Here is a 19,912-nt window from a genome sequence, read left to right on the forward strand (position 1 = left end):
TTCTCAACGAAATTTATACCCTTTCCCGCAAGCCAATTGAGAGTGGTTTTGGCATAGTGAGCCGACGCTAAATCCGGCCAAAACAGTGGAGGTGTATTCTACTTCATATATAAAGGCAACAATCTCTTCTGGAGACACTGAGATCGATGGATTTCTGCATTTATAGTTCCGGTAGTTTAAAAAATGGTTGATTTCAAACCACAAGAACATGTTGCTTGCCATACCAGTACCTTTCGACCGCATTTCTCTACTTGGACCGATCTGTCCACGTCGCTCACATCCTCCCCAACGACGACAGTGAAGTATTGTGGACCTGAAAAGGATCACAGTCTCATCATCCGAAAAAAGGCATGCATCCGGACACTACAAAAGATGCGAACACAATTTCCGGGCCCTTGTTGCTGCTCGCTTCTTCTGTTCTGCACTTTGTTTCGAGATTTTCTGCTTCTTGTAGGTCTTCAGGTGATTTTGTCTCTTGATACCCTGGATCGTTTCGACACTCGTTTTGGCCAAATCACGTATTGACATTGATTTGTTCTTCATGATTAGAGACACCACTCTCTGGTCCAGTTTCGAGTTGGAAGAACCGGGCTATCTGCATTTTCCTGGTAGCTCATCCACAGAATAGTGTTCCCCAAACTTATTAACAATGGTTTTAACACTGGCATGATGAATTCCAAAGCGCTTCGCTGATTTTCGCATAGTAATACCCTTCTCACTTAGCCATGTGTCCAGAACCTTCATTTTCAACTCCTTTTCAATATGCGACATTTTGAAAACGCAGAATTTCAACCCAACAAACAAGTAAACAAACGAAAGCTGACAGCCAAACGCACAGCATGCTGTGATCTGAACATAAAAAACCTTTCTTAATCCTACTAGTGGTGTGATAATGCCTTTCTCTTCTTTCATAACAGTCTCATGAAAATATATTTCATACTTTTATTATATAATTTCAGATACTAATTTTGACACCAATTGGTTCAGATTGATTCAAGTAGTTCACAAAAGCATGCTTCAGTGTTTATGTCACACACTCAGCATCATTTTTCCAAACTAGTGCTTGACATTTGCGTTGCCTTTTTGTTTGAGAAGAGTGATTTCGATTTTGGAAATTTGATGTACTCCTCCCTATGGTGCTTTTTCAAGATCGAAAGTTTTCAAACCTTAACCGCCGGACAGCACCCCTCACGCATGCCCGATTTAGCTCAAATTTTGCATGAGGACATTTTTGGAGGTGCTTAAACTTTTGAGCGCTAGAGCTTTACGAAATTAGAGGTGCTCCCAAAATATTGCCTTCCTTGCATATATAAGAGCGGTAAAAATCAACGTGTTTTGTCGGTTACGTCACTTATACAATCATATCTCCGGAACCAAAAGTCACAGCCATTTGATCTTTGAACTTGATCAATGGCCCGACAGTAGCTTTCAAACGAGCCTAAGTTTGTTAAAATTGGTTCAGCCATCTCTGAGAAAATTGAGCGCGTTCAAATATCTTCGAAAAGTGCACACACACACACACACACACACACACACACACGCGCGCGCGCAGAGACATTTTCCGATCTAGTCGAACTGAGTCGAATGGTATATAATACTATGGGTCTCCGAGGCTCCGTTCAAAAGTCGGTTTTCCAGCAATTCTAATACCCTTCTATAGAGAAAGGCAAAACCATCACAAATAACTTTGTACATCACAAATGTATGTGGATAGCTTATTTTCGATACATATATTTTCTACAATTATTCCAAGCAAAGCATGGATCAAAAAATAACTCCAAACAAACTACACGGAAAGACCGAAATCAGCATTTTTGCGAAAAAATTAGTTGATTTTCTGATTTTAGTTAGTTATTTTTTGAGACAACTAAAAAAATCTTACTTTTGCTAGTTTAGATTTTTTAATTCTAATTCCCTTAATAATAATAAAATATTTGTTGAAATGGCTATTTGTTTTTAGTTGAATTCACCAATTAAACGTGCTGTCATTTCTTAGCTAAGGCACGCTTCATATCCATTCAACTAATTTTTTAGTTGAATTGGAGAAATAAAACGATGTTTTCAACCAACATAAATGGTTGAATTGGTTTCTGCCATTTGCAGCTATATGGCGCTTTGTCACCGAAAAAACGTTAACACCATAATGACTACTAGCCACTAGATGGCACACGACTACCGAAAAAAATTTCAGTCACGATTATCTTTTCTATATTGGCAGGTATAAATACGATGTTGTATTGGAGAAAAAGACTTAAGCGAAACATAAAATTCTTTTTGAAAATTTTTCTTCTCAATTGCTGTTTTCTTCACTCGACTTCGCGAAATTGAACTATCTCACTGAAAACTTTGAACACTCGGAAAACAAAAACCGAATACAAGTAGTACACCGGACAGCGTAGCCGAGAAGGTTGGAAGATACAAAAAACATCATTTGACATATACAATTAGAGTGCAATATTCGAAACTCACTCACACTTCACCCCGTAAAAACATTATCACGCACAATCGCTTTAAATGCGCACAAATTCTGAATAAATACACTTTCCACTAACAGTTTACGTCATTTTTACATACCGGCTTAGAAATTTATATATGGATATATCGTAACACATGCGTAAAACGTCTAAACAATTTGCAAGCAGTTTCAACAAGATGGTCCCTTTTAGCTTTTTAATGGATTGTTTTGCTTTGACACTTCTCATGAGTTTTTGACTAATAAACTTGTTAATAAAACCAATTTTATTTTTGTTTTCTTTGTTATGTCCTTCAGTAATGATGGTGATAGATAAATAGAAACAAATTTTCTGATTTTAATAACAAAATTTGTTGTCAATGAGAATTTCGTACTGGATTGAAATATTGCTGGTTTGTGTCCAGAATATTCGCCAACTAAACACATTCTCTAAAAATAAGAGTTTTTTTCAGCAAAGTAAATTCTCAATTTTAACTAATTTTATAGTTATTTTAGAAATTTTGTTGTTAAAATCAACTAATTCAAAACAGTAATACGAATTAGGCGCAGAGCTAATTTCGGTCGTTCCGTGTACGATTAGAAAACAAGTTTTAAGAGGGTTGCCATAATTCAATAACTAAAACTATAAAAAGTTCCATCGAGTTCCACTTAGATTTTTTCTTTAGTATTGAGCTTATCTTTACCTATTACTTTTGTAAAAATCAGCTGCATAAATTTGCATATTTCGCTTCGGTGCAAGGTTTTATCATAGGTAAAAAAAAGGTAAAATGTTGTATAACTTTGTCAGGAATGAACAAACCTATGCACTACCTTCAACAAAAATATGGGATTTTTGACTTTTCTACAATTATTCCAAACAAAGTTTGCATAACAAAATAACTCGAAACAAGTTATGAAAATAAAACTGATTTTAAGGGGGTTGCCATAAAAACGCTTTATATATCTGAAACGGTGCGAACTAGACGTTTGGTACATTTGACAAAATAAACTATTTTCAATAGTTCTACAACTTTGTTGAAAACAAAAATTTTCTATCTTTTCGGCACTAAAAGTCATGGTTATATTTTTTGTCAAAGTTGGCCATGAACAATTAGGGATAGAATCAAAATACGCGGTATATATTTGTAAATAATTTCTTCAAAGCAACTATATGCATTAAAAGAACGGTTTGGCAGCTACTGATTTATGTCCACGTTTTTATTGATTCGAACCACTGTGCGTCGCTTATGGCTGTATGGAAAGCGGTACTGTGTACGTTGACCTAGATTGTCGCAAATGCTATGCTATCATTTTTGTTGATATTCCGGTTATTTTAGAGACTTCCAGGAAAATGACTTATTGCTAAACCACAATCGAACGAGGCATTCAGATTCTATTGTTAAAAATCTCTTCGAAAATAAAATGGTTCATTGCCGATTGTGTCAATATCGAAGCGATTCGATTTGGTTTTACTCAAACTGTTCTGTTCCGTGTGAGCTAAAAAAAAACACCGGATAAACCCTATCGTCACCTCATTACCCATCAATCCAGCCATGCTCGAATCGAAAACACGGTTTTCACCCCTTCGCATTTTGCTATCAATCAAACTGCATGTTTTCCACTCAGACTCTGTGGCAGACCCCGAACAGGTATCAGTCGATAAATCAGTTGGACGCAAATGAAAATTTCCTCCTGCTGCTTCTGGGTCTGTCTGCTGTCTGCTACCCTCTTCTTCTTCTTCTTCTTCTTCAAATACACAATCCGGAGCACATCCGTTTAGGTACCGTTTAGTCGCCACTCGCTGGCACAGTGGGACTCTTCCAGTTTTTGTTTGTAGGACTTTTGCAGGGGCTATCGCTCAATCCAGTATTGATTAAACAAATAGCGGTCCGACGAAGTAGGTACCTACCTACTCTGCAGGAAAAGGAGAACTGGAATCGCCCACGCTCGAACGCTCGGTTGGTTTGCCAACCAAGACCAAGTATTGGTGGAACGTTTCGCCATATCTCTACTTGTTCAAAGTTTTTGCCCGATGAGCCTGACAAGACAAAAAAAATGTAAAACCGACCTCCTCATCCTTTGAACAAGAACAAAAAGTGACTGGCCGGAGGCCACTAGTCAAGCGAGTCTTCGGAGCCGACTCGGATGTCTCCGGGGAAGAAAAATCATGAATAAAACACATTCATCTTTTTTGTCATTTTGCATAACTGATGAGCCCACCACCAAAACGTTGGCCAGTAAATAGAGCAGGAAGCCCGGGCAGAGATAGTGAGAAAAAAAGAGAGAGAGAGAGAGTTTTAGATGAAATTTTCACCTGAAAGCAAACAAGTTATCGGATCGGGTGAGATAAAAGTGGCTTTGCTTGCTGCAATCTAAACTCGAGCGAAGGAGTTGGTTGTTTTCATAGATGTTTTTCGTGTTTGTTTTTCTGCTATCACCCTCATAATTTGCAAGATTGATGAGACTTACATTTACACGATTTAGATTGTAAGTGCAGCGTCGGAGGAGGAAGTCTCGAACCGGAATTGCTATCATCATAGTTTAACCAGCATCATTTCGCTTGTACAACCTCGACAAACAACAAGCTCAGCAAAGTACCGAAAGAACAATACACTTCTTAAGGCACAATTTCGAGTCGGCGGAGAACGGAAATAATTACGTTCTTGTCTTCCTAATTTATCTCTGCGACATTTCCGTCAGTGTGCACACGTTACACGCGACATGTGACACAAACTTTTGTCTTGGGTGCTGCCTAGTAACAGCAGCGGCCTCGTCTCGTCCTTTCATCTTTGCCAGCTTTGGAAGCGCAAGAGAAAAAGTTTTCCCGGCCCAGCCCAGCCCAGGCCAGCCAAGTTTTTTTTTTGTATGGCAGTTTCATATCGTCATCATCGTCATCATCGTCGTGGTGCAGCAGAGTAGTGAAAATCCTTCCCGTGTCACCTCAGAGCCAGCGGAGCGAATGTTTATGCATGCAACGGCACACATTCATGTCGTCGTCGGTGTGTTTGCCTTTGCAGGTTGGCTTTGTTTCACGCTCGAGAAAATGATTGCATTCGCCGCCGAACAGAAGAACTCTGAACAGAAAACACAGGAACGAACGCTGCTACAGGACGAAGGTATGCGCTGCGCGCTGTGTTTGCCGTTGTCCCGATTGTCTGTCCGGGTGCAACGCGGGAAAATATGCTGGATTATTATCAAGTGTATGTATACAAACTCAGAGAAGCGGAAAGGCTTTGTTGATTCGTAAGTGTGCAAATGCTTCTGCTAGACAACAGCAATAACAACAAGTGTAATACAGCGGGCGAATAAATGAAACACTGAGTTTCAAGATGACAATTTTCCTCGGATTTACTCTGAAATTGGTTGGATTCGGTGTGCTATTTTTCGTAGCCAGCCTCTCGAATTAACCCATCGTGTTTAAGGGGCTGTGTGATGAGAAGGTTTATGGCTGTGGAACAACTTCGTTAAATGTTTTGTCTGAGCTCTCAATTAGAATTTGAATTTTAGAGGCATTATTTTGTGTCACGCTTGAAGCGGTAGAAAAGTTCACCAACTCCTGCTACATATCATATATGCCATCATCACATGCTCATGTAGGAAAATGTTTGTAAAACTGTTTTTTGCTGAACAGATTCTACGTTACGCAATGTTGCATGCATCGAATTTGAGAACAACCTGGGGAGCAGCCCGAAGGAAAATATGTACTCTGCTTTGATAAATCCGATATCCGAGTTGTTGAAAGTCATTTCAGTCGAGTAGCTCCCATGTACGATGACCAAAAGACTAATTAGCATTAGCCCGTATTATAAGTTTTCGCTGTTGTGATTCTCATAATCACGAGTGAAAGAGAGAGATAGAGGGAGAGATATGCTTGCGAAGCCATCATCCTAATTCAATAATAATCAACCGCATATTCACATTCACAATTGTCACTCGATCGCATGGAAGCGGGCCATTTCGCCGAAAGTCGTTTTTCCGAAAGGGTCGTTTCACCGAAACGGACATTTCACCGAAAGGAACATTTCGGTGAAATGACCCTTTCGGAGAAAGGTCATTTCGCCGAAACGGACATTTGGCCGAAAGGAACATTTCGCCGAAAGGGTAATTTCGAATATATCGTATTATTCTTTTTTTGTGCTATTATGCCTCATGTACAACTGATGTGGCGCAGCGACATAACCGAAGCCAAGATGGTTCGACGGGATTAAGCCGCCGAGGTGACGCCGGCTGAGTTGACCGCCGACCCGCCGTCGGAAGCGGCGGCCTCTTGCATACAAACCTGTAACCGCCTCGTTTGCCCGGTCTACTTAAAGGAAAATACCACATACATTTGCTTGGAAGATACACCTATGCAATTGTTTTGATGCTTAGAGGCTAATAGTCAACAAGTTTCCTTGAGAACTCCGTTCTGAGGTTCATAAATCAATCTTTATTCAACAGTACAATTGTAGGTCAACAAAACGGGCGTTAACGTATTATCATTCATTTTTGTTTATTTTAATTGAATGAAAATTATAATTTTAAGACAATTTCAATAATCGGCGAAATGGCTTTTGGCGAAATGACATTCGGCGAAGTGGCCCATTCGGGGAAATGACTTTCGTTCAAACGGCTTTCGGCGAAATGACCCTGATCCCTCAAATACTAAGGTCACAGCTAAATTTTCGGACGTCGTGGGAAGAAGTTGCCTGCAACCAGCTGGATAAAATTCTAGAACTGAATTCAGCACTTGGACCCTGAATTTTGAACTATATTTCAGTTCCGGAATTTAGTTCCATACTGAATCCTAAAGTCTGTCCCAGAACTTTGATTTCGCTGTAAATAATTCACAAGTGTTAGATATTCAAATTTTATTCGATATACTGATAATATTAGACTACAACCACAGAATATTCTTCTCAACATTTGCTACTTAGCCATTGTAGACTAGTTGGTGCACCTTCTTGCAAACGTTCCTTCGACTTCTTGGCGACAAGTTTTGACACTTTTTCCAATCTTTTTCGAACTGTTGAATGGTTTCGGTTGCCGAGACATGTTTCCTAAGATGTTCCATCGTTAATGCCCAAAATTCCTCAATTGGTCGAAGTTGTGGGCAATTTGGTAGATCCATGTCTTTTGGGTCGAAATTGACATTTTTGGTAGTATACCATTCTACCGTTGATTTCGAGTAGTGGCAAGAAGCAAGATCTGGCCAGAAGACAACAGGATCCATGTGGTTTCGAATCATGGGTAGAAGTCATTTTTGTAAACATTCCTTGATGTATATTTCGCTGTTCATTGAAGCAGTGGTGATGAAGGGTATCGAAATCTTACCGCAGCTACAAATTGCTTGCCAGACCATCAGGAATCAGGAATCAGAACAAATTGGCTCAAATGGCACGTTCCCCTTGATATTTGGAGATTTGTGCCTTGCCATCAATTTGTTTTTAGCATCATTTTCCCGATATATAAGAGGGAAGGATTGAAAGGAAATGGTAAGGGTTGGACTAGGAGGATGGGAAAAATTGACGACACAAAAACACATAAAAGCAGAAGTAAATTCTGCACCCCTAAGGGATGCCGAACAATCTGCTGAGGATCACATTTAGTGGAAGCAGAAGTAAATTCTGAACCTCTACGAGGTCCCGAACAGTCCGCTGTTAATAAAACCTCCAACCCCCGAGAGGATTTGAAGATCTTACAAAAGCGACACCATTCTGCACTCCCGGAAGAATGCAGAACGATTCGCAGTTTGTACGAGCAGAAGTAAATTCGGCACCCCCTAAAAGATGCCAAACAATCTGCTAAACCCTATTTAAGGTAAATACAGAAGGGATTCATTCACTCCAGGAAGAACGATGAACCCTTCTGACTATAGCTCCTTACCACATTGGGTAAGAAACGAGAGAATATCCTTCAATTTTAGCTCCGCATACACAGACTCAACCATGTATGGAGAACCAAAAACCCGGATACGTAGCTGCGTCAATGCGGGACAGTTACATATCAGATGATATGAAGTACCATAATCGCATTCACACAAATCACACGAATAATACTCAGCACGTTGAATAGTAGCCATGTGATAATTGAGTTTGCAATGTCCAGTCAGAGCTCTGACCAGAATACTGCAATGATGCTTGGAGAAATGCAGTAGACACTTTGACATTTTCAGATTTCAATCTGGTAGAAATGCTTTTGTCTGAGCGCAAGTTTGCAAGCTGCGCCAGTAGCTGGCATGTTTGGATACAGCCCAAGAACGAATCTTGTGCTTTATCCAACTAGTTGAAAGTGGTAAAGCTGGTTCAGGACCAATGAAATCATTCGTTGCACCAGCTCTAGCCAACTCATCAGCCCATTCATTTCCAGTAATACCAGAATGGCCGGGTACCCATAAGAAGTAAACAGCATTTGAAATGCTGAGGTCTTCAATTTGAGTTCGACATGCGATCACTAGATTCGACCGTGAGTCATTCGAACTGAGTGCTTTTAAGGCTGCCTGACTGTCGGAACAAAAATAAATTCGCTTACCACAGATCCTCTGCTGAAGTGCCGATTGTACTCCACACAGAATCGCGTAGATTTCTGCTTGAAACACAGTACAGTATCTACCAAGTGAATGAGACTGCTCCAGCCTCATTTCACGACAGTAGACACCAGCACCAGCACGACCATTCAACAGAGAACCGTCCGTATAACAAACTATGTGTTCATCAAGTTGTCGTTCCAGACAACCAGACAACCATTCCTCACGAAAAGGATAGCTCACATTGAATGTTTTGAAAGGAAAACTGCATGTGAGAGTTAGGTCACTAGGAGCGAGTAAATACTCATCCCACGTAACCATTTGAGACCACAAGCGAGTGTGGCTGGTAGCATAATCTAATGGGTTACTGTTCCAAAGCCCTGTAACCTTAAGACGATATGCACAAGATAATGCTTCTTGTTTTAGGAACACATGTAGTGGTTTAATGCACAGTAGCGCCTCTAGAGCAGCAGTAGGAGTTGTCGTGAATGCTCCTGTCATCGCCATTAGGACCATCCTTTGGAGATGATTTAGCTTTGACTGAACTGTCGCGACTTCTCCTTTCTGCCACCATACAAGACATCCATATGCTAAAATTGGTCTAACAATAGTTGTGTAGATCCAATGAATATATCTGGGTTTGAGTCCCCATGATTTTCCAAAAGCTCGTCTACATTGGCCGAAAGCCAATTCTTACCAAATTTTTCGATTTCAATCTATGTCTCGGACTGGTTTAACACTTACCCTTCTCGCACCGTATAATATTGTGGTCCCGGCAAGGATTTGTAATCGAGTTTCGTCGTCCATGATCATGCAGTTCAAATTTCCAGCAATCGTATTGTACAGCTTTCGAACCCTCGGCCTGATCGATACTTCTTGTTTCGGACTACGTTTTGGTTGTTTCTCTGCTTCTTATAGGTTCAAAGATTCAAACGTTCTTTAGCACGAAGAACATTTTGTGCCCACTCTTTTGGCCACATCCCGAACTAAAACCTCCTTCTTTTGCTCGAACGCCTTCAGTATACGTTTATCCGACTGAGGATAACTGATTTCCGACCCGTTTTCGGTTTATCCTCAAAGGTGTTCTCCTAACCGAACTTCCTGACTGCATTTCGCACGGCTTTTTCACTTACTCCTTCCATTTTTGCTATCTTTCTCAGTGACAGTCCGCGTTCTGTGAACCATTTGTACACAATTCTTCGACGTTGTTCTGCTGAAAGTCCACGCATTTCGAAACAAACTAGTGAAAACGAATAAACAACTGCACAAGTGGTTAGAGAAGAGTGTGAACAACAGGACGCATCCATGAAAATTGACAGATTCTGAACCATTGCGAAATGGCAGCGGTTTTTGGTTGCGTCCATACTTTCTGGGACTGTCGTTCATTCCTGACTCTGGACTAAATTTTGGAACTGATTTAGTTCCCTAATTTTTGATCGGGATTCGAAACCAGAATTTTTGATTTAGGACTTAAACTTCAGAATTCGGTTTTAATTCTGGAACTAAATGCTAGATCTGAACTCCGAACCGGAATTTTAGAATTGATTTCTGAACCAGAAATTTCTTTCTGAATTCAGTTTCAGAACCTGCATGCTGGAACTAAATTCGGGCCATGGATTGATTGCGTTTTCGAACGCAATTCGGATTCTGAAAATGAGTCCAGTTTGATAATTCTAGAACCAAATTTATGATCAGATTTCTTGGTCTGGATTCTGAGCCTGAATTGTACAACTCGAATTCCAGTTCGAGTTTAGTTCTTGAATCCCGTTCCAGAATTCGAAAATTAAATCCAATGATGGTAAAAAGACTCGACTGTTGTAAACATTGGGTAATTTCCGCTAATCGGTTCTATTTAGGTTACTACCAAAAAAATCTCTTTTTAATACATCTAGTGGTGTATATTGCATTTCTCTAGTCATTCAAACTGTCTCATTATAACACAATTTTTTGGTTAGGATAATTTCAGACACAAATTTGGGCTGAATTTGAACACAAATTGATTAATTAATTCATTCATTCCGATTAGTTTAGAAAAGCGTAACTCAATGCTTACATCGCATATTCGACAACATTTCTGAAACCGAAAGCTTGTTAAATAGAATCTCCGAACTAGTTAAATTTAGTCAATTAGTATGTAATTTTTGTATTATTCAATGGTATAATAGAATATGTTTGTCGTTAATAATTCGTACTTCAGTATAGATTCATCGTTACCATTCTGAAAGCGAAGCAATGAAAGTTGAAAAATTCACGCAATATAATAATACAAACGATTATTTGTACTTGGAAGTATAAAAGAAGCATGCCAGTTTTATTCGTATTTAACACATGGATCAATAAGTCCCGAGACTAAAGCAGAGATGGCACTCGTAGTAAACCAGTAACCACGTCTTTCCAGAGTACTAACCTTTGCTTGAAACGGGTCAAAATTTTAAGTCGATCCGATCAGAAACAGCTGAGTTATCGAGGTTGGAGTAAAGTCGTTTTGTAGTTTGGTTAAAAAATGGAAAAAAAACCGAATTTCGTGTTTTGATAAAACATTGTTTTTTAATTGGTAAAAACACCGTGCAAGCGAAACAATGGATTGAAAAATGTTATCCGGACTCTTGTTCATCAAAAGCAACGATTTGTCGGTGGTTCGCCGAGTTTAAACGTGGTCGTACCGACACAAATGACGCGGAACGCTCGGGTAGACCTGTGGAAGCCGTTACACCGGAAAATGTGAGTGAAGTGACAAAAATTATAATGAAAGATCGTAAAGTGAAGCTCCGTGAGATTGCTGAGATGACACAGATATCATATGGAAGTGTATTTACTATCCTTCATGAAAAATTGAGCATGAAAAAGATTTTTTCCAAGTGGGTGCCGCGATTGCTTTCGATGGAACAAAATGCACCCTGCCACAAGTCGATGAAAACAAAGGCGAAATTGAACGAATTGGGCTTTGATCTGATTCCCCACCCCCCATACTCGCCAGATTTAGCCCCCAGTGACTACTGGCTCTTTGCTGATCTTAAAAAAAATGCTCCAGGGAAAAAGATTTGGCTCAATTTGGATGGATTTTTGAAGCGAAAGATAAATTTTTTTATAAATATGATAATGAAAAATTGGAAAAACGTTGGAACCATTGTATCACCCTAAATGGTTATGTTGATGAATAAAAAAAATTTTGCAAAAAAAATGTTGTTTCCATTGTTAGTCTCGGGACTTATTGATCCATGTGTTAAAAGCAATATTGGTAGTATTTTAAATTTATAAACTTAAAGGTGAAGTTGAAATAAATGATAAGATGTTAACTTAAAAAGATAAGTATTTCAACTTACGCTTTTGTTTGTTAAAATCATTCATTTTGTTTTGTTTTTAAGAGTAAAATGATTTCTTTCTAAATAATTTGAAGGCTTGTTTTTGGTACATTTTTGATTCGGTGCCCTTTCAGTCCAACAGTCAAGACAGAGATAAGCTGCATCAAATATGTGTTGTGAAGAAAACGTATGCAGTTTCTAATAATATTATTTATCAATACTTACGCTTGGATTGTTGAAAAACCCCAAGAAAAAGAAATAAAGGTAAATCAGAATTGAATCAACATAGATATTGCTAATTTTGTTCATACGCAATAAATAGATGATTTATTTCAACAATAAGATCAGCTGGAACAATAGTTTTTTTTTTTTGTTTGGAAAGACCGTAATTTTTATTCACATTAAAAAGAGATCATTGTTGATGTTGAAGATAGAAAATGGTTTGAAACAATCATTTTCTAGCTTGAAACTAACAAATCTACTAAGTGATTTGTTATTTTCTCATTTCTCTGCGTGTTCAACCTTACAATTGAATAATATGAAACAAAGAATAGTGTCAAAATTTACCAAACAATATTACAGTGGTATTTTTGTAGATTTACATAATCAGTAGATGTAAGCTTTGCGCAATCCTTTGGAAATGTCTCAATGGTTCTAAAAAGAACCTTTATGCGGAATTTACAATGTTTACAACTGTTGAATACTTTTTGCCATCATTTATTTAACGATTTATTTTTAGTTGGTTTGACGTAAAGCCGCCATAACTAAGTTCAGTTTTGCAATGACTGAGCGGAAACATATATTGGAAAAGCCAAATGAATGAAAAACTAACAGAAAAGATGATTTTTTGGAAAAAAGATACGCTCAGAGACAGGACTTTTTTTAGAGTGACTAAAACAAGATTCAGAGTGGCGAAATGGTAGCGCGTATGCACGGAATGCATAAGAACGCAGGTTCGAGTCCTGTCTCCGAGCGTATCTTTTTCCAATAAATCATCTTTTCTGTTAGTTTTTCATTCATTTGGCTTCTCCAATATATGTTTTCGCTCAGTCATTGCAAAGCTGATCATTTATTTATTTAAACAAAATTCTGGACCAGGTCTGAATGCTGGAACTAAATTCAAAATCTGGTTCTGACTCAGAACTCAGTGGCAAAATTCGGAGTCCAGATCCTGAATTGAATTCTACAATTTTGAAACTAAACTAATTCTCAGAATCCAGAAGTTTTTGAACTGAACCCTGAACTTGAATTGAAAAAGATTGGAAATCCAATTCCAGAATCCAAGTTCCGAGTTTTGCTCCAGTTTGTTGGTTCTAAATTCTAATTTGGAAGTAAATTCTGAAACTGAACGAAGGAATTAAATTCTGAAATTGAGTTCAGGAAATTTAGGAATTAGTTCCAAAATTCAGGTTCGGAGTTTAGATTTAAAACTCATATCCTGAATTTTGTTAATGAAAACCTAAATCAGAATTCTGAATTCGAAACTGAAACTGAAATATGACTCCGTCTTAAACGAAATTCTGAACCTGAAATTAAGGTTTAATTTCAACTGTTAAGCGAAGATGATGGTGATGGAAAGCGATAAAAATATAATTAGAATTTTTTAAAAGTTTGTATATATCGACTGATTTGGAGTTTTATCGGCTAAAATGCGGCTTTGTCAGTCAAATGGAAATAGGCAAACGATTTGTGGTCTTTTTCAAGGGGCCATCAAAAACGGCCAAAACGTCGGGTAGTTTTGCCTTTCTCTATAGGAAGGTATTACATAGAATTGCTGGAAAAACCGACTTTCGAACGGAGCCTCGGAGACCCATAGTGTTATATACCATTCGACTCAGTTCGACGAGATCGTCTGTGTGTGTGTGTATGTGTGTGCACTTTTCGAAGATATTGTTACCGATCAATTTTCTCAGAGATGGCTGAACCGATTTTAACAAACTTAGGCTCATTTGAAAGCTACTATCGGACCATTGATCAAGATCAAAATCAATCAAATGGCTGTGACTTTTGGTTCCAGAGATATAATTGTATAAGTGACGTAACCGACAAATCTCGTTGATTTTTACCGCTCTTATATATATAAGGGTGTCAAAATTTTGGAATTACCTCTATTTTCGTAAAGCTCTAATGCTCAAAAGTTTAAGCACCTCGAAAAAAGCCCTCATGCAAAATTTGAGGTCAATCGGACATGCGTAAGGGGTGTTGCTCGGCGGTTAAAGTTTGACAATTTTCGATCTTGAAAAAGCACCATAGGGGGGTACATAAAATTTCCAAAATCGAACATTTCTTTTGATGCCAAAAATCTCAAAACTGCATGAAACGTCGAGATTTAGTGTCATCTCCAAAAAAAATTAATTTTGAAAAAAATCAACTTTATGGGACTTGAATTTTGATATTTTCTCTAAGTCCCAAAAAGTCGATTTTTTTTTGTTTCAATTATAGAGGCTTTAACATCTTAGGTCATTCGCCTCTTCGGACCAGAAAATCGTTCTGACCCTATGTGCGGGGTTGGGAATCGAACCCAGGCGGGCTGCGTGAAAGGCATCGACCATCCCATCACGCTATACCCGTCCCCTAAGAAAAAAAAGAAAAGTCGATTTAAAAAAAAAGTTTTTTTCGAGATGACACTAAATCTCGACGTTTCATGCAATTCTAAGCCTTTTGGCATCAAAATTCTTTTTTCGATTCGGAAATTTACCCCCCCCCCCCCCCCCCCCCCCTTTGGTGAATTTTCAAGATCTATGAAAATTTCACTAAGTGGACTAAGAAGGGTTGTTTTAGATTAGCATCACTCTTCTCATATAAATAGGCAACGTAAATGCCAAGCGCTTGATTGGAAAAACGATACCGAGTATGCGACATAAACACTGAAGTATGCTTTTGTGAACCACTCGAATCAATCTGAATCAATTGGTGTCAAAATTAGTATCCAAAATTATTTAATAAAAGTATGGAATATATTTTCATGAGACTGTTATGAAAGAAGAGAAAGGTATTATCACACCACTAGGTGGATTAAGAAGGGTTTTTTATGTTCAGACCACAGCATGCTGTGCGTTTGGCTGTCAGCTTTCGATTGTTTATTTGTTTGTGCGGTTGAAATTCTGCGTTTTCAAAATGTCGTTTCCAAAATGTCGAGTCAGAAATTATTTCATAAAATGATAAAAAATTCATGAGACTGCTTCGAAGAAAGAGAATAGCATTATCACACCACTGGGTGGGTTAAGAAGGGTTTTTAAACAAATCGTTTACCTATTTCCATTTGCCTGAGAAAGCCGCATTTTTTCCGATAAATTTTCTAAAATGTTTGCTATGAACGAGCATTAAGGTGAAATTCAGTACCAAAATTTCGTTCGTTAGTAAAAAAACCAGATGTTAGCTATAGATGGCTATAAACCATGAGTATTCCTAATTGACCTGTATAAGGGAGACATATTTGTGCATGTTTTTAATAACGGTCAATTTAGTCATTAAATTTATAATTAGAATGCTCTTGTAACGGATTTTCTCGTTTAAAACCAAATTATTAAATCTATGTTGTAGAGCAAATCCTTTGACATAAACTGTGTACTGCTCAGTCTGTTCATAAGCGAGAGATGATATTTCAAGTTATCGATTGAAGACCCATACATGTTCTCGTAATACGAGTAGTAAAAAAAGCAATACAGTACTCTTCATAACAATACACTACAACTTTATGAGTAGACAAATTCGATCAGTTATAATGAATCTCATAAAATGTTGTTTTCTTTTTTTTTTTAATATTCTTATGAATTTAGAGTTTTTCAATTCCAACAGCCAAAACCTAGAAGATTCAAACAAATTTTGTTTGATTTTATCCTCTTATTTTTAACTTTTGATTTATAAATTACTACATGTTTCAGATTCAACAATTTACCAAATATGATTTGACACTTCCCTAAAAGTACCCCTGGAAATAAAATTTTGGTTTCGTTGAGGATGTGTCATAGATGTTGATGGCTGTACTAGGGTTGGTTGAGATTGGTGTGAAGAAAGGAATGTGTAAACTGCTTTTTGACAATATTGACATGTGGCCATCTGGTTGTCATAGGTAACAAGTGATTTGCACGGGACCCTTGTATCTTGACCGAATTTCACATAAGAAGAAATAGCCCTCTTCAAGCGCATGCATAACAAACATACGCCATTTAGAAAAATGGGGGAAAAGTTCTTCCACAGTTTTGTTTAGGAATTAAGGAATTTATTGATCACGACCATGACTAGCTAAATCAAATCCATTGCAAAAGTAAATCCGAATTACCACTCAGCCAGCAATGAACGGAAATCTCAATCGAAGAAACAATTCAATTCACAATCCCTCTTGTCATTCTCAGACTCTGGTTGAAGACGGCAGGACGACACTCCGACGCTGACGCCAAACATTGACTTTATTTCTCCGACGGCAACATCCGGAGCCAATCTCGGCATAATCGCTCGAGTCCAGGCTCGTTGTGACAAACCAGCCAGGAACGCAATAAAATTGCAATCAAAGTTGTGTCATCAAAACTAGCGGGAAGGAAAAAGTTCCGTTCGGTTGCTTCTGCGTGTAGCAAAAAAAAAAAAAAGTTCCACCAATAATGGATAAGTATAAAAAAGCGAAGGCAAAATATGAGTTAAATCAAATTAGCAAAGTCGAGCAGCGAAACCCGAACATTAACCGAGAAACGGAAAGAATCACAAATGAAATGGAACGGAAACAATTACAATAAAGCACGGGGGTGAATAAGACGATTACCAATTTGTCCGTTAGAAAGATAATTATTTCTTTCAAATTACTTCCATCTTTTTTTCATCAAGTTTTTTTTTTCAACCTAACAGGTGCGCTGCTGCCCGGTAAGCGAGTTGGCAAATAGAAATCATTAAGAAGGCAGAGCAAAACGACGCGTAATAAAAAGTTATGAGAATTTTACGGTTGGAAGAGAACGGAACGTGCGAGAAATCAACGAAGTTTCCTTTTTTTTCGCGCTAATTCCTTACTTTGAAACTCGAATTCGCGAATACGGCGGGGAAAGGTGTGAATGTGCTAGGAAATTGGAAAAATGAATTATAATTGTGATTAAGATTTTAAATGACTTCAGTCAGTGGTTACTAGTTAAGCACGTGTAGTTAAGGCGAAAAACGTAATGAAAATACTCTACTAAAACGGGGGAAAATTGTAGCTGCCCTCCGGGGCAGCCTCCTGAGTGTCGGAAAAAAAGCACGGTGTGCAATTTAAGCGACGAGATCAATGTTCAGAAAACAAACTGTCAATGTAAGATAACAAAAAAATACTTATTTAAAAGTAATTAGCAATTATACAAAAAAAAAACGGAACGGGCAGTCATGAACAGATACTTAAAGCAAAAAGATAATAAACATAATTGATTATGAGAATTTTAATCAAAATATTTTGGCACTTTCTGAAACCGACCGAAATCCTTACCGCACTTCCGAGCTGCACTCACGGGTGAGGTCCCGGTGGTGGTTCATGGCGTGCACCACACACTCCAGCAGTGATTCATGGTTTTTGCAGACTATGATATTATTTACACCCAGTTTCAAATTAATCTTGAATATATGAGTAAACTTTGCAGTTCCAGGTAAAAATATTGCTTGTGATCTCAATTTCACGTGTCGGGGTTTTGTGCAGGTAAGTTAGCACCCGGCAAAGTTTATGAGTTCAGCAAAAACACACACACAAAAAAATACATGCTCTCACCTGGCGATGGGAAAAAAATAACATCAGAAAAAAACAACAACCTGAGCTCACTATCCGTGTGTTTTACATCGCCCAAACCATTGCCGGCTGCCGGAGCTATGAAAACAACACCGTTTTTTTTTTATTTATGGGCAAAGTTTTCCATTTCGGTCTTCTCGACAGTGCCAAAAATCTTGTGGAGTGGTCCGAACGAACTAGGCTTTGGCGGAACAGGCCAGTAATCACATCGAAACACGCATACATATTTGTTTTATATGTTTGATAATTCTACTACCGCACCCGGCGTTTCCACAATCCGCAGCAGTGCGTTGTCAATTTCGCCGACGATTTATTTTCTCCAAACTCCTAGCAGAAGTCACTTTCGTGCGTCGGTGGACCGAACCGAGACGTGATGAGTCCGGGGGTCGTCGGAAATGGGTTTCCCGGGTACATATTTTCAGCTCGGGTACCAAACGACCTTCATTTTTAAGCCATAAATTTGAATTATTCGTTCTTTGCAGTAGGACGTTTTACTTTGAACCTTTTTCCCCCTGTTTCCATCCCCGGTTGCGAACAAGAAAGAATACGGATTTCATTGCTACCCCGGTGGGACCTTCAGCAACGACAATGATGATTGGTGGCAATTTGTAAATTTAAACCATCGTGCCAAATGATTCAGTTCGCTTGGGGACAGTGCGCTGGTGGGAGAAAGGATGAACAGTAATTCGTAAGGAAAAGGGTAAACCCAGTTGTAGGCTATAAATCTGTGGGTGGATGAAGCAGGGATTTTTGTTTGTTTGCCGTTAGAAGCTTGATTAGATATATCGAAAATTTCCAACGATAATAAAGCCATTAAATCAGGTTCAACATGTGAAAATTGATCTAATGAATAATACTATTTATAAGAGGTGATTCTTCAGAAAAACAAATGATTTAAATAACTCTAACTTGACCTGGAGTGAAATTCTTGACAACGACTATGTTAATCTTGCGACTCAAACCTTTTCTAACGTTATGACGAATGCAATCGATCAATACGTTCCTAAGCGAATTATCCAGCCCTCCAAACAGGCTCCGTGGCAAACCGCAGAGCTAATACGTTTGAAAAGTTCAAAAAGGACCGCATTGAAGAAATACTCGAAGAATGGCAGCTTAGTGTTTCGACAAAATTACATGCAAATAAACAAAGTATATAAAAAGACAGCCAAGCGTTGCTACTCGAGCTATTCAATGTGCAGAGGAGGCTAAAGTCCGACCCAAAATCATATTGGAAACATGTTAACGAGCTAAGAAAGGAATCGGACCTACCCTCGACCATGTTTTACGAACAACAAACTGGATCCTGCACGCAAGAGATAAGCGATATGTTTAGGGAAAAAAATTCCAGCGTTTGTTCTAGAGAGACCTTAACCAAATCTCTCAGGCGGCTCTTAATGTTCCCATATCGAGCCAGTCTTTGAATTTAATCAATATCGACATCGACGCTGTACTAACGGCAATCGTAAAACTTAAACCTTCACACTCGCCTGGACCCGACGGTATTCCGGTAGTTGTCTTGAAAAGATGTTCAAGTGCAATAGTAACTCCCTTATGCCAACTGTTTCAACTATCACTCACGACCGCAGTCTTTCCCGTTATGTGGAAATCTTCCTACATGTTTCCAGTTCACAAAAAAGGAGACAAAAAGAACATTGACAATTATCGTGAAATTACTGCCCTAAGCGCCATACCTAAATTGTTCGAATTAGTAGTTCTTAGGCCAATAATTTTCGACCACTGTAAACAATACATCGCGGAAACTCAACACGGATTCATGCCGAAACGCTCCACTGCTACTAATCTCTTATCTTTTACGACGTACATAATGGATGCTATGTCTAATGGCTTCCAAACGGATGCTATTTACACGGATCTCTTCGCAGCTTTTGATAAAATCAATCACGATCGCCAAACTG

General features: G+C 38.5%; 1 protein-coding gene across 2 annotated transcripts in view; it reads left to right on the top strand.

Moving 5' to 3' along the window:
• The window catches only part of LOC131437225 (neural cell adhesion molecule 2-like), a 239,741-nt gene extending 222,076 nt beyond the window's left edge, over window positions 1–17,665 (top strand). For both annotated transcript variants that reach the window (XR_009230735.1, XM_058606410.1), the window contains exon 7: window positions 17,099–17,665. Coding sequence is in view for 1 of the 2 variants with exons in the window: in XM_058606410.1 (XP_058462393.1) it covers window positions 17,099–17,143 (45 nt within the window). In the remaining variant the exon portion in view is untranslated. The remainder of the gene's footprint in view (window positions 1–17,098) is intronic.
• Window positions 17,666–19,912: the final 2,247 nt, after the last annotated feature.

The sequence above is a fragment of the Malaya genurostris genome, chromosome 3 (genome assembly GCF_030247185.1).
Source record: "Malaya genurostris strain Urasoe2022 chromosome 3, Malgen_1.1, whole genome shotgun sequence".
NCBI classification, from domain to species: domain Eukaryota; kingdom Metazoa; phylum Arthropoda; class Insecta; order Diptera; family Culicidae; genus Malaya; species Malaya genurostris.